The following is a 27,297-nucleotide window of genomic DNA, read 5'->3' as shown; positions in this document are numbered from 1 at the left end:
GGGGATGTATATGATATACAGGGAATTTAGAACCCGATGGCCAGTGGGTATTGAAGGGGATGTATATGATATACAGGGAATTTAGAACCCGATGGCCAGTGGGTATTGAAGGGGATGTATATGATATACAGGGAATTTAGAACCCGATGGCCAGTGGGTATTGAAGGGGATGTATATGATATACAGGGAATTTAGAACCCGATGGCCAGTGGGTATTGAAGGGGATGTATATGATATACAGGGAATTTAGAACCCGATGGCCAGTGGGTATTGAAGGGGATGTATATGATATACAGGGAATTTAGAACCCGATGGCCAGTGGGTATTGAAGGGGATGTATAATTAAATGCAGTCAGAATGGAGACTAAAAAATTAAATCCATTGTATTTGAAAAGTGCCACACTATTTGCCTGTTAAAGTAACATTGAGTAGCTTTAGGAGGGATCTGGCAAAATATCTACTTTTACCCAACACATCTACTGACTTTTTGTCCTTTGACCTTGGATTATATTACAGAATGAAGTTGTAGCAAAAGCCTTGACCTTTATCTGGGGAAATTGTAAGTATCTAAAATTACTGGAGTGACGTGGACCATGCCTTCACTGACTGACTATTTATGACTTCATTATAACCTATATGTTATTCTTTAGGCTAGTTTTTATCAGACTAGATTACCTTTGTTGTCTATAAAGTCTATTGGATTTTTTTCTCCTCTATTTCTCAGATTCTACCATGAATATAGGAAGGAATTGATAGAGTAGGCATGTTGCTTTGTCTTTTACTGGATGGTCATGAACAGACATGAAATAGTTGCCACTGGATGTTATGCAACAAATAACCAATCAATATCTTCCTTGTTTGATAATTTTTATGGTACTTTGACTAGTTTTAGCACACCTGGCCCAAAGGGCCAAGTGAGCTTTTCTCATCACTTGGCGTCCGTCGTCGTCGTCCTGCGTACGGCGTAAACTTTTACAAAAATCTTCTCCTCTGAAACTACTGGGCCAAATTTAATCAAACTTGGCCACAATTATCATTGGGGTTACTAGTTTAAAAATTGTGTCCAGTGGCCCGGCCAACCACCCAAGATGACCGCCATGGCTAAAAATAGAACATAGGGGTAAAATGCAGTTTTTGGCTTATAACTCAAAAACCAAAGCATTTAGAGCAAATATGACAGGAAGTGAAATTGTTGATCAGGTCAAAATCTATCTGCCCTGGAATTTTCAGATGAATTGGATCATCAGTTGTTAGGTTGCTGCCCCTGAATTGGTAATTTTGCTGTTTTTTTGTTATTATCTTGAATATTATTATAGACAGAGATAAACTGTAAACAGCAATAATGTACAGCAAAGTAGGAACTAAAAATAAGTCAACATGACCAAAATAGTCAATTGACCCCCTAAGGAGTTATTGCGCTTCATAGTAAATTTTTAACAATTTCACAAAATTTGTAGATTTTCACTAACATTTTCCACAGAGCGACTACTGTTATAGATAGTGGTAATTGTAAGCAGCAAACAAGTTTAGTAAAGTAATATCTACAAACACATCACCATCACCAAAACACAATTTTGTCATGAATCCATATGTGTACAATGTTTGATATTAACATAGACCAAGGTGAGCGTCACAGGCTCTTTAGAGCCTCTAGTTTTAGCTCACCTGGCCTAAAAGGCCAAGTGAGCTTTTCTCTGACATCACTTGGCGTCCGGCGTCTGTCGTCGTCCGTCGTTGTTAACTTTTACAAAAATCTTCTCCTCTGAAACTACTGGGCCAAATTAAACCAAACTTGGCCACAATCATCATTGATGTATCTAGTTTAAAATTTGTGTTTTTTGACCTGGCCAACCAACCAAGATGGCCGCCATGGCTCAAAATAGAACATAGGGGTAAAATGCAGTTTTTGGCTTATAACTCAAAAACCAAAGCATTTAGAGCAAATCTGACCTGCGATAAAATTGTTTATCAGGTCGAGATCTATCTGCCCTGAAATTTTCAGATGAATCAGACAACCCATTGTTGGGTTGCTGCCCCTAAATTGGTAATTTTAAGGAAATTTTACTGTTTTTGGTTATTATCTTGAATATTATTATAGATGGAGATAAACTGTAAACAGCAATAATGTTCAGTAAAGTAAGATTAACAAATAAGTCAACATAACCAAAATGGTCAGTTGACCCCTTTAGGAGTTATTGCCCTTTATAGTCAATTTTTAACCATTTTTCTTAAATCTCCATGATCTTTTACAAAAATCTTCTTCTCTGAAACTACTGCGTCAAATTAAACAAAACTTGGCCACAATCATCATTGATGTATCTAAATTAAAATTTGTGTTTTTTGACCCTGGCCAACCAACCAAGATGGCCGCCATGGCTAAAAATAGAACATAGGGGTAAAATGCAGTTTTTGGCTTATAACTCAAAAACCAAAGCATTTAGAGCAAATCTGACTAGTCAAAATTGTTTTTCAGGTCAAGATCTACCTGCCCTGAAATTTTAAGATGAATGGGAAAACCCGATGTTGGGTTGCTGCCACTGAATTGGTAACTTTAAGGAAATTTTGCTGTTTTTGGATATATTCTTGAATAATATTATGGATAGAGATAAAATGTAAACTGCAAAAATGTTCAGCAAAGTATGATTTACAAATAAGTCAACAGGACAAAAATGGTCAGTTGACCCCTTTAGGAGTAATTGCCCTTTATAGTCAATTTTTGACCATTTTTCGTAAATCTTAGTTAACCTTTACAAAAATCTTCTCCTCTGAAACTACTGGGCCAAATTTTACCAAACATAGCCAGAATCATCATTAGGGTATCTAGTTTGAAAATTGTGTTTTGTGACTGGGCAAACCAACCAAGATGGTGGCTACAGCTAAAATTAAAACATAGAGGTAAAATGCAGTTTTTGGCTTATAACTCAAAAACCAAAGCATTTAGAGCAAATCTGACAAGGGGTGTAATTGTTTTTCTGGTCAAGATCTATCTGCCCTGAAATTTTTAGATGATTCGGACAACTCGTTGTTAGGTTGCTGCCCCTATATTGGTAATTTTAAGGATATTTTGCTGTTTTTGGTTATTATCTTGAATATTATTATAGATAGAGATAAACTGTAAACAGCAATAATGAACAGCAATTTAAGACTCAAAAATAAGTCAAAATGACCAAAATGGTCAATTGACCCCCTAAGAAGTATTGTCCTTTATAATCAAATTTTAACAATTTTCATAAAATTTGTAAATTTTTACTAACATTTTCCACTGAAACTACACGGACAAGTTCATTATAGATAGAAATAATTGTAAGCAGCAAAAATGTTCAGTAAAGTAAGATGTACAAACACATCACAATCACCTAAACACAATTTTGTCATGAGCTGTCTGCTTCCTTTGTTTAATTCACATATACCAAGGTGAGCGACACAGGCTCTTTAGAGCCTCTAGTTTAGTATTGTGACAATAACAACTTGTGAATGCAACCAATCTGATACCTTAAAAATAGCTAATAAAGCTCTCATACATGGTACCTATGTTTTCCATCATGTGTAGTTGACCATATTATATTTTCATTTTTGAATTGAGTAATTTTGTATTTTATTCACTGCAATTTCATACACAATTGGATACATCTTTGCATCATAAAACTTAGAATGAATATTTATGACATCACAGGATTCAAAATACTCAAAATGTTTGGAGAAGTTTGTAATCATTCAAAATATATGCAAATAAACACAAATCCATGTTTTTTTTTATAGATAGAGGAAACTTTACTTTGTAAAATCAACCTGTTGGATGTTTACTGACTGATAATTTTGTCTTAGATACATGATTTTTGGAAATTAGTTGTAATTGGCTTTGATCTAGCTGTCAGTAACTGCTAGTTCTCTCAGTCTCAGATCTGTACTTAGTGTCTATTTTGTTGTTAAAGATCACGGATGGATATATAACCTGTCACATCATGTCTGTGTTTTTGTTTCATGGTTTTCTTTGTACCTATTTGATGAGTTAAGCCTTTTTCAATTGATTTGTAAATGTTGAAATATTAAAGTTTGTTCTTATGTTGTTCTATTACACCACTGTTCCATGTAAGTGGAGGGTTGAGTGCTCACAAACATGTTGAACCCCACTATTTTCTTAAGGAGCCTGTAGTTCAGGGGTTGTCGTTGGTTTATAACTGTCATATTTGTTTTTTTGTGACTTGTTTGTTATCAATAAGGCAGTAAGTTTTCTCAATTGATTTTCTGCCAGGGCCTGGTATAGCTGACTATACAGTATGGATTTTTGTGATTGTAAGTGGCTATATGGTTGTCTTTAATTGCTTACATCCGTGTATGTTGATAGTTGTCTTATTGGCAATCAAACCGCATCTCCTTATATTGAAATCACGTGAAATCTTAGCATATTACTTCCTCAATAGATATACCTGTTGACAAAGTTTCCCTTTGAGAAAAAAAATTGGTTATAAATTAAAAACCTACTACATGTTGTAATAGATTATTCAGTACTGGTAGAAGATGGAGTATAATTTTTTACTCTCCACTATATCTGTAATCTTGGTTCCAGATGATAAATCAAATACTTTATTTTAAATTATCACTTTACTTGGATAGATTATAACATGCAGTAAGATGATGATTACTCCAGGACCAAACTTAGACATGATGATATTTTAGGAGAAGAAAAAAGGGGGGTGGGGAGATATTGATTGGTTAGCTCAATAAACCTAAGGTCAAGATCACAATTATTAGAAATCAATTTAAATTTTTTACATAAGGGACACTAGAACCCCCTAACCCCATGGCATCTCTGTTCAGTACCTAATTTTATATGGTTTAGAGGAGTTGCAGCTCATTAAATATGGGTCTCTTTCACTAATTACGTAGCGCAAGTTCCATATCAGGAAAGTCACCTCCCAAAACATCAATATAATAATAATAATAATTACGTAGCCTGATGACAATGGCATGGGATATTGTGATCTTAATTTTTTGTTTGTTATACATATGTCATATGGTCTGAAGTTCCCATCTAGTGTCTGTTGTACTTTACCTCTTTTTTATTGTGCATTGGCCAGATCATAAAAAAAAATGAATTTTATAAAAAAAAAAATTACACTCGTTGACATAATTTACTATCCTTAAGAAACCATTATAAATTATAGTGGTTATCTATTTTAATGGAATAAGGAAAAGTTATATTTTCAAGGATACTAGTTTATGACTGCATGGTTTCTACAATCTCTGCATACAAATCTATAGGAAATTCGTACAATTGAATTTGTGGTTAACCTATACCTATGAAATACATGACCATTTGTACCACACCAATAATAATGAAACCACAGTATGATGTCTTTATGTGGCATCTATTAATGAAGTACTTGATGCAGTAAATTCTCATTGTATATATCACCAGGATGGTGTTTATAAAGTCAGGGGATTAATTAAGTACTTGATGCAGTAAATTCTCATTGTATTATCACCAGGATGGTGTTTATAAAGTCAGGGGATTAATTGTTTCTGTGTGACATCATTGACTTTGTTAAACCTTCATACACATAAAATTAATTTAGATCTACACTTCTTAATTACATGTATTTATGTGCTGTTGTCTAAAGCAAAGTTATTTTTTTTTCTTTTCCCCTTTTAACAGATGACCTTTATAGCAGTGTTTCTTGCAGTCAACATTTACATTGACTCTGGGGTTAAACCTTTTAAAGTATCAAACATTTTTGCTAACTGTAATAAATTTACTTATCTGGGATAGAATCTTCTGCATGATCATTAAATACCATATAAAGGAAAGTTTTTAATTGTCAAGTTGCTTTTTAGCTCACCTGGCCCAAAGGGCCAAGTGAGCTTATCCCATCACTTGGCGTCCGGTGGCGTCGTCCGGCGTCGTCGTTAGCTTTTACACAAATCTTCTCCTCTGAAACTACTTGGCCAAATTAAACCAAACTTGACCACAATCATCATTTGGGGTATCTAGTTTAAAAAATGTGTGGCGTGACCCGGTCAACCAATCAAGATGGCCACCGTGGCTAAAAATAGAACATAGGGGGAAAATGCAGTTTTTGGCTTATAACTCAAAAATGCAAGCATTTAGAGCAAATCTTACATGGGGTATAATTGTTTATCGGGTCAAGATCTATCTGCCCTGCAATTTTCAGATGAATCGGACAACCCGTTGTTGTGTTGCTGCCCGTGAATCGGCAATAATGTTCAGCAAAGTAAGATTAACAAATAAGTCAACATGACCGAAATGGTCAGTTGACCCCTTAAGGAGTTATTGTCCTTTATAGTCAATTTTTAACAATTTTCATAAAATTTGTAAATTTTTATTAACATTTCCACTGATACTATTGGCCAAGTTCATTAAAGATAGGGATAATTGTAAGCAGCAAGACTGTTTAGTAAAGTAAGATTTAAAAACACATCAACAAAACACAATTTTGTCATGAATCCATCTGCTTCCTTTGTTTAATATTCACTTATACCAAGGTGAGCGACACAGGCTCTTTAGAGCCTCTAGTTTTGATATTAACTGATGAATTATAACTCTTATTGGAATATACAGTATGGACATAATGCAGTATGTCAGTGACATCTATGATTTTAAAGAATATCAGAATAGAGATTTTGTTAATACTTTGTTACGGTGTTTCTGTATTTTACTTATAAATGGACTTAGTTTTTCTTCCAGTTAACATTGACAATTCTTAAATAAATTATTGTATTATGGCATACCCCCACATTGTGGTCATATTCCACAGTTTATACCCAGAGACAGTTGACAAACAGTTGACATTTCACTTTGGCATAGTTATTTCGTTATTATATGGATGATTCTCAGGACAAGTTTGGTATAAAAATCCCACACATTCAAAGTGGATCTATGTGATGACACAGCCACCTTGTACATTACCACTGAATTCATATTATATATAGTGTGTCTTTTTCTATGTTTTGATAATACACTTTTTAGCTCACCTGGTTGGAAGGGCCAAGTGAGCTTCTCTCATCACTTGGCTTCCAGCATTAGTCGTTGGCATAAAGTTTTTACATTTTGAACTTCTTCTAGAGAACCACTGAACGGAATGAAACCAAACATAGCATGAATGTTCCTTATGAGGTGCTGACCAAGTGTTGTTACTTTGTAGCTGATCCATCATCTAAGATGGCTGCCAGCAGGGGACTTAGTAACATAGAACCCTATGGGAATTACATACACATGTCTTCTTTTAGAGAACCACTGGATGGAATGAAACCAAACATGGCATGAATGTTCTTTATGAGGTGCTGACCAAGTGTTGTTACTTTGTAGCCAATCCATCTTCTAAGATGGCCGCCAGCAGAGGACTTAGTTTAACATTGGACACTATGGGAAAAACATACAAAAATCTTCTTTTAAAGAACAATGGAATGGAATGAAACCAAACATAGCATGAATGTTCCTTAAGAGTTGCTGGCCAAGTGTTGTTACTTTGTAACCCTTCACTTATCCAAGATGGCTGCCAGCAGGGGAATTTGTTTAACATGGGACACTATGGGAAAAACATACAAAAATCTTCTTTTAAAGAACAATGGAATGGAATGAAACCAAACATAGCATGTATGTTCCTTATGAGTTGCTGGCCAAGTGTTGTTAATTTGTAACCCCTCACTTATCCAAGATGGCTGCCAGCGGGGAACTTAGTTTAACATAGGACCCTATGGGAAAAACATACAAAAATCTTCTTTTAAAGAACCACGGAATTGAATGAAACCAAACATAGCATGAATGTTCCTTATGAGTTGCTAACCAAGTGTTGTTACTTTGTAACCCTTCATTTATCCAAGATGGCTGCTAGTGGGGAACTTAGTTTAACATAGTACCCTATGGGAAATACATACAAATTTCTTCTTTTGAAGAACCACTGAATGAAATGAAACCAAATGTATCATAACTGTTCCTTATGAGTTGTTGACCAAGTGTTGTTACTTTGTAGCTGATCCATTATCAAAGATGGCCACCAGCCTGGGACTTGGTTTAACATGGGACACTATGGGAAATACATACAAATGTCTTCTTTTAAAGAACAATGGAATGGAATGAAACCAAACATAGCATGAATGTTCCTTAAGAGTTGCTGGCCAAGTGTTGTTACTTTGTAACCCTTCATTTATCCAAGATGGCTGCCAGCAGTGGAATTTGTTTAACATGGGACACTATGGGAAAAACATACAAAAATCTTCTTTTAAAGAACAATGGAATGGAATGAAACCAAACATAGCATGAATGTTCCTTATGAGTTGCTGGCCAAGTGTTGTTACTTTGTAACCCTTCCTTTATCCAAGATGGCTGCTAGTGGGGAACTTAGTTTAACATAGTACCCTATGGGAAATACATACAAATTTCTTCTTTTGAAGAACCACTGAATGAAATGAAACCAAATGTATCATGACTGTTCCTTATGAGGTGCTGACCAAGTGTTGTTACTTTGTAGCTGATCCATTATCAAAGATGGCCACCAGCCTGGGACTTGGTTTAACATGGGACACTATGGGAAATACATACAAATGTCTTCTTTAATAGAAATACTGAATGAAATGAAACTAAACATTAGGCTTAAAACATCATTATAAGTATCTGTTACTATTTCTTTCATTTTTTAATATTATTTCAAAATCCCAAGTAGAATTAGGTAAGCAACACAGGCTCTTGAGAGCCTCTAGTTTTTGTATGTAGTAAGGGTGAAGCTTGGCACCTATTAAAACGTTTAAACCCACTGCATTTGTCTACAGTCAGGAACCTGATGTTCTGTGGTTGTGGTTCACTGATTTGGTTCACAAGTGCTTTATCTTCTCGTTTTTTTCATACGCCCGTTTACAGGATGTATTATGGTATACCGCTGCCCGTCTGTCTGTCCGTAGTCAACATGTAGGACATTACCTCAATAATGCTTTACCTAATTTGTATGAAACTTTGGTGAATTGTATATATGGATTGTTCCCTTTCTTTTGAATAAATTGTGGATTTTATGATTCTGAGAAATAGGATTTTATTCATGTAAAAAAAAGTTTTCAAACAATTGCTCAAAAATGCTTTCTCCTATTTGCAAGAAACTTTCTTCAATTGTTTTAATATTGACATGAGCTCTCTTTTGATTTTTATAAATTTTAGATTTTACGTGTCAGAGTTATGGGATGGATTATTTCATAAAAAAGGGGAAAATCAGAAATCTTCGTAAAGTAGTTTTCATTTGTGTTTCATATAGAGTTTGAAATTAAATGCATACTTGCCTTATACATGTAGTAGTTTTTTTGTACGTATGACTGTATGCAGCTCATGGAAGGTAATGATACAAAAAAAAAGTCAGCAATAAAAAGAACTGGATTTTCACAAAATTTAGAAATATTGATTTTTGAACAAATAAGTTTGCAATTTAAAATTTGTGTATAGATCTAGACAAATATAATGTAATGTTTGGCAATGTCACTTCAGAAGTTTAAAATTTTTAGATTTTTAACTTGACTGCAAATTAAAGCATGTTAAGGGATATTAATAAAACCAAGTTATAAAACTTCCGTAGAATCTAATGACTCCTGCGTTTTTTAAAATAAGTGGTGACTGATAATGAATTTTTAATAACTGAAATTAACAAAAGGACTTTTAGGGTACATTTAATTCCATAGAGATACATGTTCAAATTTTAATTATAGTAAGATAAATATATAAATAATTTCAATGGGCATTTCTAAGTGAATTTAATTTGTTGTCTTATTTGAAATTTTGAAAATTAATCATTTATAAATAAGACTATAAATATTTTGAAGGACATATCTTTTAAAAGAAATATATAATATCAAGGTCACCTTTGTAATACCTATAAATAATGTAATATAGGTCAATGTGCATGTATATGAATATCATTGCAGTAGGCTAATTGCATCTATATTATTTTATATACCAGTATGTATATAACATCTGAGAAATGATTGTATAAAGGTCTCTGATAATATCCACATTTAAATATTTCTTATGTTTTAAAAAAAAAGTCAACTGACTAATAGTAATAGATAAAAAATGAAAATTACAACTTACAAATTAAAAAAAAATATGTTGATGTAAGTCTGGGGATTTTCCAATTTGAGAGAGTTGACTCTATCAAATTTGTTTTATCTGTATTTATAAATCATGTGCAAATTGTTGATTTAAACCTGCTTGTCTTGTATAATTTTCATTCTCATTTCATGCATTATAGTTTGTCTCTCTGGTATTTAATGAATTTTGGTACCACTGATGAAGTTAAATAAGATGTTCTCTGTCAACTAAAACAAACTTTGTAAGATTGATTTTAATGTATGCAAAATTGATATTAAAAATACACATTTAAGAAAATATTAACTACATTCTGAAATTTAACTAATGCATTTCTGAAGTGGTTAATATCTACACATTTGAATATCTTTTCTTTTTTATTTATCTGATATATTATTTGCTGTGATGATAAAATTATGCTGCACAAGAAAAGAAAACAAATAGGACTTTCTATTTTTTGTAAAAGGACTATGAATCTTTTCATTTTTCTTTAAAATGCTTTTCAATTTCAAAAATGTACTCTAACTTTCCTATTATAGTCACTAATTTTTTTCTGGAATTGAATATAAATAAGATATTTTGTAAACAAAAACAAGCAAATAAAATACATTTGTTCCTTGTATATGTCAGTTTGATTACTTCTTTAATTAGTTAATGAGACTAAATGAAACGGAAAAAGTTTGAAGAAAATAAACATCTGTTAGGAAAAAAATAAAGAAATGTGAAAGAAAACAACCAAAAAAACATTAGAGAGCGTAATGATTATTTAACTGTTAAATAAGATGTTTAATTAATTTTCCGACAAAGACAAAATAGACTAGTTTGAAGGACATATATGTGTACATAGAGCAATTATATTCCTATAACATTGTCATGCATGTTATAATGATTGAAGACTTTTTACATTGCTGTCTAATTTTGAGCGAAGATAAACATATCATGAAATAATTTTTTTGAAAATGAAAATTAAATAACTTTTTCTTTTATGTTTATTTATATAATTGGAATAAAAATTATCTTGATTAAGTTATTTTCATTCATTCAATTCAAATACTTTTTTTTGTCAATAATTCGTTTTCAGTTTGAGAGAAAAGAACTTGATTTTTTCTGACTAATTTAGTTCAAGTCAACAGTCTGGTCAGACAGTAGGGTAAAAATATAATGTCTGCAAGTAAAATTTGATTATATTATAATTCTGATTTAAATATATATAGCAAATAGTGTATTCAGTGGTAACCATCTTGCCTTAGGAGAGGAAACATTTTCTATAGTAGACATGGAGAAACAATCATTTGAATCCAAGTAGTACTCAATGGCTTTTATGCTGCTTAAACGGTTCATTCCAATTAACCTTACTTGTCAACTTTGTTAATGAATATTATCCCGTTCTCTCCTTAGTGAAAATTTTCATCAGATAATAAATTAGAACATTCAACTTAGGTGGAACTTGTGTAAATAAAAAAATGAAACCAAGTACTTAATCTTGCAATCAAAAAACAAAATTAGAATAACTTGGAGGTTTAGAAAAAAACATCCATTAATTACTGATATGTATTTTTAGGACCTTAGATATGTGACTTGAAGAAATATTACAGTGAGAAATAGATTTGCATTTGTAAAATTTTACATGAGAAGAGAAGGAACTATTTTTATTTTATTTTCTGTAGTCTCATATTACTGATAATTCTACCCAAGAGGCATAATGAGACATCGTTCTATTACCTGTTTATTTTTTAAGTTGGTGTTTGTTTCCTCAATCAGATTTAAATTTATTTCTAGCAATTATTTTAACATTAAGATAAAGAAAATAAAGAAAATTCGTTGGAAAGATATGGCACAACCATTGCAAACATGTATTCAAAACAATTTTCATGAGGAAAGCATCATTCTGTACATATACCCTTTTCCCCTTTCACAATATAGAATTATGAGATATGCTAATAAAAATAAGGAGATGTGGTATGATTGCCAATAAACAACTATTCACCAATAGAGTTCAAATGAAGTGAACAATTTTAGGCAACCGTTACAGGGCTAAAACAATGAGACAAACCCATGCTGTACAATTGCCAATGAAAGGACTTGCTTCAGAGTCTTAATAACATTAATTTAAGCAATTGTTTGTCTTAAATGTACAACCTCTATCCATAACCAAATCCAACTAGCTGCTTTTTGCAACATTTGCTTTTTTTTAATTATCTCCTTTCAAGATATGGATCATCTCTTTATATTTGTACTCTAAATTACTTGTAATTGAGAAACTGTAATTTTAATTTATGGTGTATATATTTTGTTTATTATTAAAATATTATATGACTGCTATCTTTAAGTTAAAAATCATATCTATATGTGTGATTTCAATGGAAAAAAAACCTTTTCAATGGACTTACTAATGTATTGTTTCCCATTATTTTTCCAAAAACATCAAGATTAGGAAGTCAAAATTATTAATTGAGATATCTATTAAAACAGCATTCTAATATTTTATATATATATTTTAAAGAATGGAGCAATTTAAACCGATTTTGAAAATAAATTTATACAACATAATTATAAGAAAACATAAAAAGAAATTTTAATCTTTCTTATATAGATTTCTATTACGCCTTAGAAATAGTTCCCATCACACCTAAGTTCTTGTTTACCAGTGAACGTGAAATAAAAACATGCCATTAAACAGTATTGATGGATAGTAATAAGATAAATAGAAGAGTAATCAAGACCAATAACTTGTCACCTTTGAAAGGCCATTTATCTACTCTCATATTACGTTAACATAGAAAAACATAACCAAAATATCGGAAAATTAAACTTCAAAATTATTTTAACCTTTTTATCTTATTTTTAATTCCTAAAAGGGTCTATATTATTTTACAAAATGCAATAAGAAGTTGCAACAAACTTTTAAGACCTGACAAAGTGCTTCCCTGTTTGATCAAAACTGAATTTTAATTCCCTCTCCATACTGATCTGGCTTTATTCTTTATACTGTCAGTTTTTTAAAAATTAAACTAAGAAAATCACATTTAAATAATTTAATAATAATGATTTTAAAATAAATTCTGGTGTAAAAGAGTTGTTTCTGATTCCAAAATTTATACTTGGTAACTTTATTGGGAAGTAACCATTTATCATAAAAAAAATAGTTGCTCTCTTTAATGTGTTCTACTTAAATTTTATTTAATTTGTTTGGTTTTGCATAATTTGAAAACAAATTGATATGCGGCCATGATATATCAAAGATTTCTCCAAATATAAGGAGGAAATGAATAAAAGCAAGATTATTTGAATGATAAAACAAAGATTTAGAAATAGAATTAAATAAGTTTTTTGAAATGGTTATAAATGTTTTACTTTTTTGTTTTTCCTTATTGGTGTTGATATTTCCCGACATCATGAAATTCCTGGTTTATTTTTAATTTCCAAATTCCAACACATCTAGTTGTAATGAAAACTATAAAGATTTGTAATTTTTTAATAAAAAAACAAATAAATACTAAATAACAGACTCACAATGATTGATGTTTAAAAGTGAAGTTTCATTATCTTCATTTTGACTAAAATGTGAAGTTTCATTTTCTTCACTTTTACTTGTGTCCTCGGCAAAGTCTTCAACATTATTTACTACACGAAAAGAAAATGCACTATCAGAGGGATTTTCCTCAATTCCTATCGTTCTATCAGTTTCAATTTGTGTAACACATCTAGAAAATCGTCTTGTATGTTTCTTTTTCTTCAAAAGTTCTCTAGTTTTTTTAAGGAATTTAAAATATCCTAATTGAACTTCTCTCAGTCTCACTGCATAAATAACAGGGTCACATATTGAATTGACTAGAAGTAATGCATATAAATATTTGTTCGCTAACAATAAAAATTTGAACGTCTTTTTCACCGACTCAATATCTAGATGGATTTGAATGATTATCACAAGATTGAAAGAAATGATAGGAATCCAGCAGATAGCGAAGGTTCCGATGATTAAAAGTGTTGTTATAAGGGTCTTAGAATTGTGTTCTTCATCATATCGTAATATCTGGATTCTATTCGTAATTCTTTTAACTTCACAATAAATTCTGAGGTATATAAAAATGATTGATATTAAACACAAAAAAGTACAAGCTATTACTAAGTAATCTCCATAGAAATCATTATACATGATATATTCACAGTAGTTTAGATATTTACTGGAGCGATTAGAAAATGAAGCAATTCCGGTAAAGAAATTTAAAAATCCACCGATAATCGCCAACAGCCACACAACTATGATAGTAATACATCCATTACGTTTGTTCATTATGTAGATATAATGCAGCGGTCTCATTATGGCCACATAGTGGTCAATGGCCATCAATAGTAGATTCAATAGAGATATTAGATGTGCCATGATATTTAGAGAACTCACAAAAGCAAATTGACACGATGATGGAAGTCTCTCCGCTGAAGAAGTTAACAGTGGATTCTGGAGAGGATTAAACATTTTAATCATCAAATGAGCAAAAACACTAATCGTCACTAGTATATCTGAAGACGCTAAACTTATAATCAGTTTAGAATGGGTCGTTAATCCATTGGGAATATTGTATGTTGCACAAATTGACACTGTGTTTATGCAAAATGCCAAAGAGCACAGAATCAGAGTAATAATTGTATCTGGTTTTGACAGAATTTCTGCTGATCTCCGGAAAGGGTCTATTGTATTATTAGCAGTCAAATTGTTCAAAAAGTTAATAAAATCTCCAATATTAAACTGTGTTACATTTTCTACTTGGTGAAATGTTGTGTAGTTGAAAGATGTGAAAGAGCTTTCCTCTGTATTATCCGTTCCAGCAGTTCTATCCACAAAATTTCCAAAATCAATTGACTTGAACAAGTCATCCATCTCGAGGAAATACAGTCATCATGATTTTTATTTCAAAGAATAGAAATTTCTGTGATATTGTTATATCTTAGAAACATTTTATCCTTTTAACAAGTGGTATAACAGTACGGCTTTATGATTGCTCCACATCAAAAGCTGTAAAAAAAAATAATGGAAAATTATAAAAAAGTATAAAAAAATAAGATAAGCAGTCATCTTTCACTGAAACTCTAAGCAGTCATATTTCTCAAAAAGAAATTATTTATTTTTACTCAAATTAATTTTCCAAAAATTAAAAAAAAATGTAGAAATCCATATAAAAAGTTTTATATGTCCAGTTTTATAAAGTCCTTAAGAAATGCTATATTACCAAACGTGTTGAGAAGTGTTGACACTTATTATCTAGTAAGATATATTTGTATAATTCCCTAGCACATGTAAGATAACTTAATTCCCTATAAGATATATTTGTATAATTCCCTAGCACATGTAAGATATATAAAAAGTTGTTCAGTATCCACCCATTTTCACACTTCTTACTATTATCATCAGTAAATGTAATATACAAATACATATATGAATTCTGATTGGGACAAGTCGTAAATATATTTATGACTTCTATTTTTGTATTCTGCTTAAGGCAAAGTTGTTCTTACACTCCAGTACAATATTGGTTACCATAAATAGTTTCCGCACGGTCATGTCCTATAATGAGCTAAATCGGGACAATCATTACAAGGTTTTACAAAATTTCTTACTTTTCTGTATGTTATTTTTTATTTGTTTCTTTTGTTTTAATTTATTCATACTTTTTATTTTGAAACTGGAAATTATTATTTCACAATTGAGTTTTTATGATTCTTGGAATAAAATGTAATATTTTAGTTTTCACACCTGGACAAAATATTTTTTTATCCTATATGTGGTATACTTTATGTACACCTTATTAGCTAAAAGTAAATAAAATGAAAAAATAATAATGAAATGTAAAAAAATTCTAAAAGTTGGCATTCAATTCTCATGGATTGAAAATAATTTCTTTAGTTAGCTTTAATTTACTGGCCTAGAAAGATCAATGATGCAATATGAAAACAGCGAAGTCAATGTTATGCTGGTGAAAACATCTGGAATCAATCAGATGAATAATTTAAAAGAAAAGAAAGCAATGCCTACTAGTAATGAAGAATCTTTGAAAGGGTCTAGAAAATCCTTATACACATTTAAAAGGAAATGTAGATGAGAGATTTCCAGGAAATATTTTTGTCTTGTCTGTAACAAAAATTGTAGAATGAGACACAAAGGAAATACAATCTGGCGATATAAACTATTTGTATAAAGCTGTATATTTGAAAAAAAATGAAGTTTTGTGAATTTTTCCCTTATTAACAATGTTTGGTATACATCTTCCTTGAAAGGTCTATATGTTCGTCAGACTAGATTCACCTGACCTTGGATATGTTATCAAGGTTAAAGTTATCTGATTGTAGATGAGAGATTTCCAGGAAATGTTTTTGTCTTGTCTGTAACAAAAGTTATAGAATGAGAGATATAGGAAATTAAATCTTGTGGTGTAAACTATTTGTATAAAGCTGTATATTTTAGAGGGAAAAAAATAAATCAGTTTTTTGAATTTCTCTCTATTTCTTTGAAAGGTCTACATGTCTGTCAGACTAGATTCACCTGACCTTGGATAAGTTATCAAGGTTAGAGTTATATAATTAAACCTGTTTCTTAAATACTTAAAGCAATTTTTCAACTAGATTTGGTGTATGGAACGATTTTAAGGTACACATCTCTGTCTGGCAGGGTTCATCTGACCTTGACATCATTTATATGGTTCATTGGTTAATTTTAAGTTTTTGTGGTTTGGTCTGTTTTTCCTTAAATTCACTATGCAGGTCAATGTGACAAAGTAATTGCAATGTGTTCTATCTTTATATTTAACACAAAATCAATGGTACATAAAGCAGGATGTTTTAGTGTGTGCACTGTGTGCACTCTTGATGGTTATTATGTGCATTATGGTGAATTACAAATGGAACAGTGTTTTATTCTGCACTACCTCTTTGCAATATATCATGACGGTATAATACTAAACCCCTAACAGGAGGGATTGTGCCTGATATTAATATGATGAAGACATAATCTTTCACTCAGTTTAATTTAGGTCTGGAGTAGGCATGTCAGTAACTGCTAGTAGTCTGTTGTTATTTATGTTTTATTGTCATTTTGTTTATTTTCTTAAACTGAGTTTTACTGTGCGTATTGTTGTGCATTTGTTTTTCTACATTGTCTAGAGGTATATGGGGAAGGTTGAGATCTCAAAAAATATGTTTAACCTGTCTCATTTTTGGGCCTGTCCCAAATCAGGAAGGAGCCTCTGGCCTTTGTTAGTCTACCTAACCTACTCACATACAACACCACATCTGCAACTAGAGGACACAACAAAAAACTGACCATCCAAAGATGCAATAAAAATATAAGATCCAACTTCTTCACACAACGAATTGCACCAATATGGAACAGCTTACCCAGCAGTGTTGTAAATGCACCAACTATTCAGACATTTGAAAGTCGCCTAGATAAATTTTGGACAAATAGTGAAATGAAATATAACTATAGAGCAAAAGCTGACACAGGAACCGGAACCGAAACAAGTCAGCAAATAACGGAAGATCTGAGCATAGTGGAGTGATCCAGCGCTCAGTTACAGACTATGTAAGACTATGTAAGTGATGTTTGTCGAGCAAAAAAGTTGCAGAAAGCTGGACATGGATAGTGATCCAGCCACAGAGGCTGTGTTAGCTAACTTTTTAAAAGGTTTATATTTTAGTGGTGGAAGACCTGGATGCTTCATACTTTGTACATGTATATAGATGCCTCATGTTACGAAGTTTCCATCAGTCACATGTCAAATGTCCTTTTCCTCATTTTCATGGTTTAGTGATTACTTGAAAAAAAAGTTCAGATTTTTTGTAATGCTGAATTCTCTCTAATTATAAGTAATAGGATAATTATATTTGGTATGTGCGTACCTTGCAAGGTCCTCATGCCTGTCAGACAATTTTCTCTTGACCGCCACCTCATTTTATGGATCAGTGAACAAGGTTAAAATTTGGTGGTCAAGTCCATATCTCAGATACTATAAGAATAAGGGCTAGTATATTCGGTGTATGGAAGGACTGTAAAGCGTACATGTCCAACTGGCAGATGTCATCTGACCTTGACCTTATTTTCATGATTCAGTGGTTATAGTTCAGTTTTTGTGTTTTGGTCTGTTTTTCTCATACTTTATGCAATAGATCTACTATATTTGTTGTATGGAATGATTGTAAAGTGTACATGTCTAGTGGGCAGATGTCATCTGACCTTGACCTCATTTTCATGGTTGAGTGGTCAAAGTTAAGGTTTTTGAGTTTTGGTCTTTTTATCTAATACTATATGCCATAGGTCAACTATATTTGGTGTATAGAAATATTTTATGATCTATATGTCAGTTGCACAGGTTTTATTTGACCTTGACCTCATTTTCACAGTTCATTGCTCAGTGTTAAGTTTTTGTTTTTGGTCTATTTTCTTAAACTATAAGTAATAGGTCAACTATATGTGTTGTATGGAAGCATTGTTAGCTGTACATGTCTGTCTGGCATGATTCATCTGACCTTGACCTCATTTTCATCGTTCATTGGTCTTTGTTTAGTTATCTTGGTTAATGTTAAGTTTATGTGACAGTATTTAATAAACCTTTATACTTAAGACTAACAACAAAATATCAATGATAAGAAAAGAAGGCATTTCAGTGTGTGCACTCTTGTTTAGCCTTGGTCATGTAACTTGTCATGGTGTTTATTCCTATTCCAGGTCAAGGAATTTTGTCATTGTTTATCCTTGGTCATAGAATCTTGTCATGGTGTTTATTCCTATTCCAGGTCATGGAATCCTGTCATTGTTTATCCTTGGTCATGGAATCTTGTCATGGTGTTTATTCCTATTCCAGGTCAAGGAATCCTGTCATTGTTTAGCCTTGGTCATGTAACTTGTCATGGTGTTTATTCCTATTCCAGGTCAAGGAATTTTGTCATTGTTTATCCTTGGTCATAGAATCTTGTCATGGTGTTTATTCCTATTCCAGGTCATGGAATCCTGTCATTGTTTATCCTTGGTCATGGAATCTTGTCATGGTGTTTATTCCTATTCCAGGTCAAGGAATCCTGTCATTGTTTATCCTTGGTCATGGAATCTTGTCATGGTGTTTATTCCTATTCCAGGTCAAGGAATTTTGTCATTGTTTTTCCTTGGTCATGGAATCTTGTCATGGTGTTTATTCCTATTCCAGGTCAAGGAATCCTGTCATTTTTTATCCTTGGTCATGGAATCTTGTCTTGGTGTATATTCCTATTCCAGGTCAAGGAATCCTGTCATTGTTTATCCTTGGTCATGGAATCTTGTCATGGTGTTTATTCCTATTCCAGGTCAAGGAATCATGTCATTGTTTATCCTTGGTCATGTAACTTGTCATGGTGTTTATTCCTATTCCAGGTCATGGAATCCTGTCATTGTTTATCCTTGGTCATGTAACTTGTCATTGTGTTTATTCCTATTCCAGGTCATGGAATCCTGTCATTGATTATCCTTGGTCATGGAATCTTGTCATGGTGTTTATTCCTATTCCAGGTCAAGGAATCCTGTCATTGTTTATCCTTGGTCATGGAATCTTGTCATGGTGTTTATTCCTATTCCAGGTCAAGGAATTTTGTCATTGTTTATCCTTGGTCATGGAATCTTGTCATGGTGTTTATTCCTATTCCAGGTCAAGGAATCCTGTCATTATTTATCCTTGGTCATGGAATCTTGTCATGGTGTTTATTCCTATTCCAGATCAAGGAATTTTGTCATTGTTTTTCCTTGGTCATGGAATCTTGTCATGGTGTTTATTCCTGTTCCAGGTCATGGAATTTTGTCATTGTTTTTCCTTGGTCATGTAATCTGGTCATGGTGTTTATTCCTATTCCAGGTCAAGGAATCCTGTCATTGTTTATCCTTGGTCATGGAATCTTGTCATGGTGTTTATTCCTATTCCAGGTCAAGGAATCCTGTCATTGTTTATCCTTGGTCATGTAACTTGTCATGGTGTTTATTCCTATTCCAGGTCAAGGAATCCTGTCATTGTTTATCCTTGGTCATGTAACTTGTCATTGTGTTTATTCCTATTCCAGGTCATGGAATCCTGTCATTGATTATCCTTGGTCATGGAATCTTGTCATGGTGTTTATTCCTATTCCAGGTCAAGGAATCCTGTCATTGTTTATCCTTGGTCATGGAATCTTGTCATGGTGTTTATTCCTATTCCAGGTCAAGGAATTTTGTCATTGTTTATCTTTGGTCATGGAATCTTGTCATGGTGTTTATTCCTATTCCAGGTCATGGAATCTTGTCATTGTTTATCCTTGGTCATGGAATCTTGTCATGGTGTTTATTCCTATTCCAGGTCAAGGAATCCTGTCATTGTTTATCCTTGGTCATGGAATCTTGTCATGGTGTTTATTCCTATTCCAGGTCAAGGAATTTTGTCATTTTTTTTCCTTGGTCATGGAATCTTGTCATGGTGTTTATTCCTATTCCAGTTCAAGGAATCCTGTCATTGTTTATCCTTGGTCATGCAACTTGTCATGGTGTTTATTCCTATTCCAGGTCAAGGAATCCTGTCATTGTTTATCCTTGGTCATGTAACTTGTCATTGTGTTTATTCCTATTCCAGGTCATGGAATCCTGTCATTGATTATCCTTGGTCATGTAACTTGTCATGGTGTTTATTCCTATTCCAGGTCAAGGAATCCTGTCATTGTTTATCCTTGGTCATGGAATCTTGTCATTGTGTTTATTCCTATTCCAGGTCAAGGAATCCTGTCATTGTTTATCCTTGGTCATGGAATCTTGTCATGGTGTTTATTCCTATTCCAGGTCAAGGAATTTTGTCATTGTTTATCCTTGGTCATGGAATCTTGTCATGGTGTTTATTCCTATTCCAGGTCAAGGAATTTTGTCATTGTTTATCCTTGGTCATGGAATCTTGTCATGGTGTTTATTCCTATTCCAGGTCAAGGAATCCTGTCATTGTTTATCCTTGGTCATGGAATCTTGTCATGGTGTTTATTCCTATTCCAGGTCATGGAATCTTGTCATGGTGTTTATTCCTATTCCAGGTCATGGAATCTTGTCATGGTGTTTATTCCTATTCCAGGTCATGGAATCTTGTCATGGTGTTTATTCCTATTCCAGGTCATGGAATCTTGTCATGGTGTTTATTCCTATTCCAGGTCAAGGAATCCTGTCATTGTTTATCCTTGGTCATGGAATCTTGTCATGGTGTTTATTCCTATTCCAGGTCAAGTAATCCTGTCATTGTTTATCCTTGGTCATGGAATCTTGTCATGGTGTTTATTCCTATTCCAGGTCAAGGAATTTTGTCATTGTTTATCCTTGGTCATGGAATCTTGTCATGGTGTTTATTCCTATTCCAGGTCAAGGAATCCTGTCATTGTTTATCCTTGGTCATGGAATCTTGTCATGGTGTTTATTCCTATTACAGGTCAAGGAATCCTGTCATTGTTTATCCTTGGTCATGGAATCTTGTCATGGTGTGTATTCCTATTCCAGGTCATGTAATCTTTCCATGGTGTTTATTCTTATTCCAGGTCATGGAATCCTGTCATTGTTTATCCTTGATCATGGAATCTTGTCATGGTGTTTATTCCTATTCCAGGTCATGGAATCTTGTCATGGTGTTTATTCCTATTCCAGGTCATGGAATCTTGTCATGGTGTTAATTCCTATTCCAGGTCATGGAATCTTGTCATGGTGTTTATTCCTATTCCAGGTCAAGGAATCCTGTCATTGTTTATCCTTAGTCATGGAATCTTGTCATGGTGTTTATTCCTATTCCAGATCAAGGAATTTTGTCATTGTTTATCCTTGGTCATGGAATCTTGTCATGGTGTTTATTCCTATTCCAGGTCAAGGAATCCTGTCATTGTTTATCCTTGGTCATGGAATCTTGTCTTGGTGTTTATTCCTATTCCAGGTCAAGGAATCCTGTCATTGTTTATCCTTGGTCATGGAATCTTGTCATGGTGTTTATTCCTATTCCAGGTCAAGGAATCCTGTCATTGTTTATCCTTGGTCATGGAATCTTGTCATGGTGTTTATTCCTATTCCAGGTCCAGGAATCCTGTCATTGTTTATCCTTGGTCATGGAATCTTGTTATGGTGTTTATTCCTATTCCAGGTCAAGGAATCCTGTCATTGTTTATCCTTGGTCATGGAATCTTGTCATCGTGTTTATTCCTATTCCAGGTCATGGAATCTTGTCATGGTGTTTATTCCTATTCGAGGTCAAGGAATCCTGTCATTGATAGTCTTGGTCATGGAATCTTGTCATGGTGTTTATTCCTATTCCAGGTCAAGGAATTTTGTTATTGTTTATCCTTGGTCATGTAACTTGTCATAGTTTTTCCTAATCTAGCATATTTTTTCTTTCTTTTACATCTATTGGTGATTTATCCTACATTTTTTGGTCCTAGAGTGTATAAGTGACAAAGGATTATAAAACCTGTCAATTTACAGACCATTATATAGTCATAAAACACAAAGTTGTCAGATATCACTACTTGCATATTAGGAATTTATTCAATTTTTTTTGGTTAATAAGTAAAACATATGCCTTGTAGGTCGCAATGTCAATAAGACAACTATCCACCAAAGTTCGAATGAAACGGATGTAAGCAATTGTAGGTAACTGTTCAACCTTCAATAATTAAAACATTCCATAACATATAGTACGAAGACCATGAAGACCCTTTATAACATAGGAAAAATATGAAAAAAATCAAATAGGAAAATTTACTTTATTTTCATAATCAGAGAAATCCAAGCCACTGTCACTATACCAGTGCATTTATACCACTGAAATATAAATGTAAGATACCAGGAAAAACTCCTTCATATTGTATTTATTTTTATTTCAAAATCAACATTATAAACAGGATATACATATCCACATTTCAGCAGTTTCTTATAGATTATACCTAATTGAAAACTTTTGCTTGAGCAAACATTCTGTATCTTATTATCAAAGATAAAAATGCAAAGGAAATCTTATCAAAACTTTATACCTGGCCTTTCAACCAAAACGGTGGAAAAACTGAACATTGTGGTAAAATGCCAGTTTTATCTATTTTCTTGTACACTTCTTTTGATAGAGAAATTCGGTCTCTTTTTCTAATACTATATGCAATAGGTCAACAAGACAATATCTACAAATAATGAATAGCTCAAATTTTGCTGAAATTAGCAATACAAGACCATTTAAAACAAAGTTCTAGTTTACAATGGTAGAGAGTGTGAACTTCATAGTTTACAATGTTGGAGAGTGTTCATAGTTGACAATGAACATAGACCGAGATGAGCAGCACAGCCTCTAGGTAGTTTAACCAAATGATGGATTTAAGTTTGTCAGTCATAATAATTTCCTTTTTGGTGACTGACATGAATTTGAGTTCCTTAATGTTAAAATTTGCCATTTCAAATCTTATTCGATTGCTCCAATGTATATTCTAGAGAAAGAACATGTAAAAAAAGGTATTTCTTAAATTGAAATTTGTTCAACTAAGAATACATATTTCTGATATATATTTTTAAAATATCAGGGCATCAGATTTTTTTTTAAAGAAGTAGCTTTCATCATAGAATGATGAGATGATATTTTAGGCCAAAAATTACAGTAAAACTTGTGTTAAGCAATGCAGGTTGTGTTTTAATTTGCTTTTTAAACTACAGTTTCAGAGGTTTTCCAAAGTTTAAAGGCAAAGGACCACCTATATAAAAAAAACTAATCACCTTTTGATATGATATTTACATATCAATTTATTATGATTTGTCACATGTTAATGGGCTTGGTCATAACTAAATAAGATATAACAACAGTTACATAGTTAATATATCCTTACCTGTCCATCTATCTGTTCTTTATATTGCACATTTGTTTTTATTTGGATATTATAAGAAATTACTACAGTTTCAATTGGGTCAAGCATTTTTGTCATGAGTCAAAACCCTTGGAAACGCGAGAACTGCTTTGAAATCTAAGTTTTCCACACTTTTTTCATATCACTTCATAAAATAATTGTAGTATAGTCATATGATATGAAGTTAAAAATTAATTGAGTTGTATTTTGTTATGTTAAGTGATTTTTGCTGAATATTTTGTCGATTGAAACAGGAAATTGCTTAAAAGTCTCTATCATTCTCACCCTTCTTTCTGAACTGGCTGAATCAGTTATTATGTGGTAAACTGTCATACAAGAAGTTATAAATTGAGTTTGGTTTGAGCTATTTTTGTTTAGCGATCCTTGATTCATTATCAGGGTTAATATTTAGGTTCAGTTCGTGGTGAGAATTTTTTTTAAGACATCAATAACTTTGTCAAACCTTCATGGATTTTTTATGATTTGAATAGAAGCATGTTTGAATCATTAAAAACAGTATCCATATAGCAAAATTTTGAAAATATTCAGTTTACTGATATATGGACTCACTTTTAGGTCAGCATTACACTTTTATATTCACAGCAGCAATCACAGGTTAGAAGCAGAACCTTTAACATTTTTTTTATGAAGTTGTTGCCCTTAGAAATAGGCATATTGCTAGAACTTCTCAGTTTTCCACACTTTTCTCTGAAATATCTAAAGCATGTAATTATATTTTTTTAAGTCAGTGATGAAAGTTGTGGAAGCTGAGTTGTCTGTGTCATCTGAATTTAGCCTCTACCTGAGGAAGAAAAATAAGATCTTGAAAATCATTGCTGTTACATGTGTCTTAACACTAAAGCTCTTAACACTAAAGCTGTGAAGGGACATTGTATTGTAACACCTTCAGAGTGCTGGTTTTACATAGGTCTCATGTTAATTTTTTGTTTTTTTATTTAATTGCCTCAGTTTTTTAAAACACGCCATGTGTCAAGTTAACATTATGCAACTGTGATATTTACACAAAGTAGAGTGAAGATTTGACCCATTTTGAACATAAACCATCAGTTATATATAAGATATTAAGGAAAAACATGTAAGTTGTTCTAGTACAATAGATATATCATAGAGAGGAGTTACCACAAGGCATTTTATTTATTGTATTTGTTATATAAGAACTTGTAGCATTTCAATTTTAACTGAAAATTTAGTTTTTATCAAGTTTATGAACCAGAATAGACTTTTAAAAATTAGTCTCTTCTCTCAAAAATGTACTCAATCTGAAGACTGTACATTTTAGTTCATTGACTTCAGACATTCTTGTGTTGAAATTTTCTATAGCATGGCACTTTTATGACTAATATAAGGTTGTATCCTTTAATAAGTCACATATTTTAAAACACATGTTCTAATGTTTAGGTATGTAATATCCATGCAATACAAGCTTTTGAAATAATGAGGATGATCTTGATACTGCAATCATAAACAGTTGTAACTTGTATACACATACAGTTGACTATATACAGAATACAATAAACAATAGAACAATTGGTGTATAAATTAATATAATATCAAGTTACAGATTAAGTTAGAGAGATTGTTGCTGAAGTGTTTGGCCTAAGGACATCCTATTTAACATTCCTTAGTATGTAGGTATTCATGCTAGCTAGCATATTATGTCAAATTTAAACGGTTCCTAATTATGCAATTATTTATATATTTCTTAAAAGAATAGAAAATTTATTTAATTTTTCTTTAGTCATTGCATATTCAACTAGAGTAAATGTGTCATTGTGTTAGTTTTTGAGATAAAGACAACCTCTTCCTAGATTTAAGTGATTATTTTCTGTCAGCATTATGACAATGTTATAAAACATACCATTACCTCCCCCTACTAACGGTGTAGTATGTGCTTAAACACACGCACATATATATCAGAATCAGAATGGGGTTTCTCATGTTTGAGCCCATTTACAGGTTTTTTTTAGTCTTTAAACAAAAGTAAGCTTATTGAAATTGTATTTTTTTTTAAATCATTATATGTTGACCTCTAGATGACTTTTCTCAATTAAGGTATGTTATTTGGTTGTTTTATCATTATTATCTACCCTGTGCCTCTTTTTATTTGTATTAATGAAGTCTTCAATGAAGAAGAAACTAAACCCCCATTTAATAGCTTGCACCGTACGTAGAAGCTCAACAAAAAATAAAAGAGATTAGTGTCTGCTGCATTGAGCTTCCTAAATAATTAGGCCTAAATAATGAAATATGAAAGACCTCTACAAAAAATCTCCTTTGTTCTGATTATGGAAAATATTTTAAGTAGGTACTTATTTTTCTGTCAGATGCCTCTTTTGGAGAGAGAGAGTGTCACACTCTTTGCATTTTAAAAACTATTGCAACAACTCTCTGTGGTTGGCCGGTGGCCTATTGGAAGGCAAAACTTCTTTCTCTATTCAATGTACCTTCATTTTCCAGTAGCAGTCCAAATTTCCCAATCCTTCAGCGAAGAAGTCTTCTTTAACCTATTTTGTTTAATTATTTAAAAATTTGTTTTTCGTCTGAAACATACATGAAGTATTTGCTACTGGACAGTAAGCAATCAAATGTTAGAACTTACAATCAATCAATGCTTCTGATAGGTCAATTGTCAAATATGTTTTTCATTTTATAAGACATCATCAAACTTTGATGTAGACTGAACTGAGCCTCTGATTAATAAATTTTATCCTCTAAGCAATGCATTATCCATGCACACTCTCATAAATTGCCTTCCTACCAAACATTTTAATTAAGTATTCACAATGAAATTTTGAGCAATATGTCATTAGGTACAACATGTGTGCTGTACAATGATTTAATCACATAAATCATTGTCATATCCTTAACCCTTAATGTCAAGGTTTCCTCCAAACTTTCTTGACATAGTGTTCCTCGATTTGGAAACATTCAACCTTTTTTACATTTGATTAAGCATGAATTTTCTTTTGAAGTTGTTGATAGCTAGAGGTTATTTTTATACCTTAAAAATCTTTTTTTTTTATTAATTGATGTTTATACATATACATTTTATATAAGTATTTATTGCTAAGTCTACTTCCTTATACAATGATTGTTTTTTATTTATTTTATTTTTTATACAAATAATGTCAATTAGAAATACAATCAAGGATAACATCTTTACTTCCCTTTATGACTTGTTTTGCTGAACAATATCCTTACATGGTACAATGTAGTTTAATATATACATTTTTTTCAAAATGTGATGTGCACTTTCAGCCTTACAGAGATGAAATTAAAAAAAGAAAGAGATGTGGTATGATTGCCAATGA

The 27,297-nt window shown here is 32.2% G+C and overlaps 2 protein-coding genes across 2 annotated transcripts in view; one reads left to right on the top strand and one right to left on the bottom strand.

Moving 5' to 3' along the window:
- LOC134706280 (DNA mismatch repair protein Mlh1-like) overlaps positions 1-27,297 on the top strand; it is a 149,169-nt gene that overhangs the window by 77,403 nt on the left and 44,469 nt on the right. The gene's annotated exons all lie outside the window — the stretch shown is intronic.
- LOC134706187 (glucose-dependent insulinotropic receptor-like) lies at positions 13,581-15,474 on the bottom strand. Its single transcript, XM_063564895.1, has 2 exons — positions 15,313-15,474; positions 13,581-15,098 (listed from the first exon to the last, which is right to left on the bottom strand). Exon 2 carries the CDS (start codon positions 14,961-14,963, stop codon positions 13,581-13,583), a length of 1,383 nt encoding a protein of 460 aa, XP_063420965.1. The 5' UTR covers positions 14,964-15,098; positions 15,313-15,474.

Source organism: Mytilus trossulus, chromosome 2 (genome assembly GCF_036588685.1).
Source record: "Mytilus trossulus isolate FHL-02 chromosome 2, PNRI_Mtr1.1.1.hap1, whole genome shotgun sequence".
Lineage (NCBI taxonomy): Eukaryota > Metazoa > Mollusca > Bivalvia > Mytilida > Mytilidae > Mytilus > Mytilus trossulus.
This window is presented reverse-complemented; position numbering and strand designations above follow the sequence as displayed.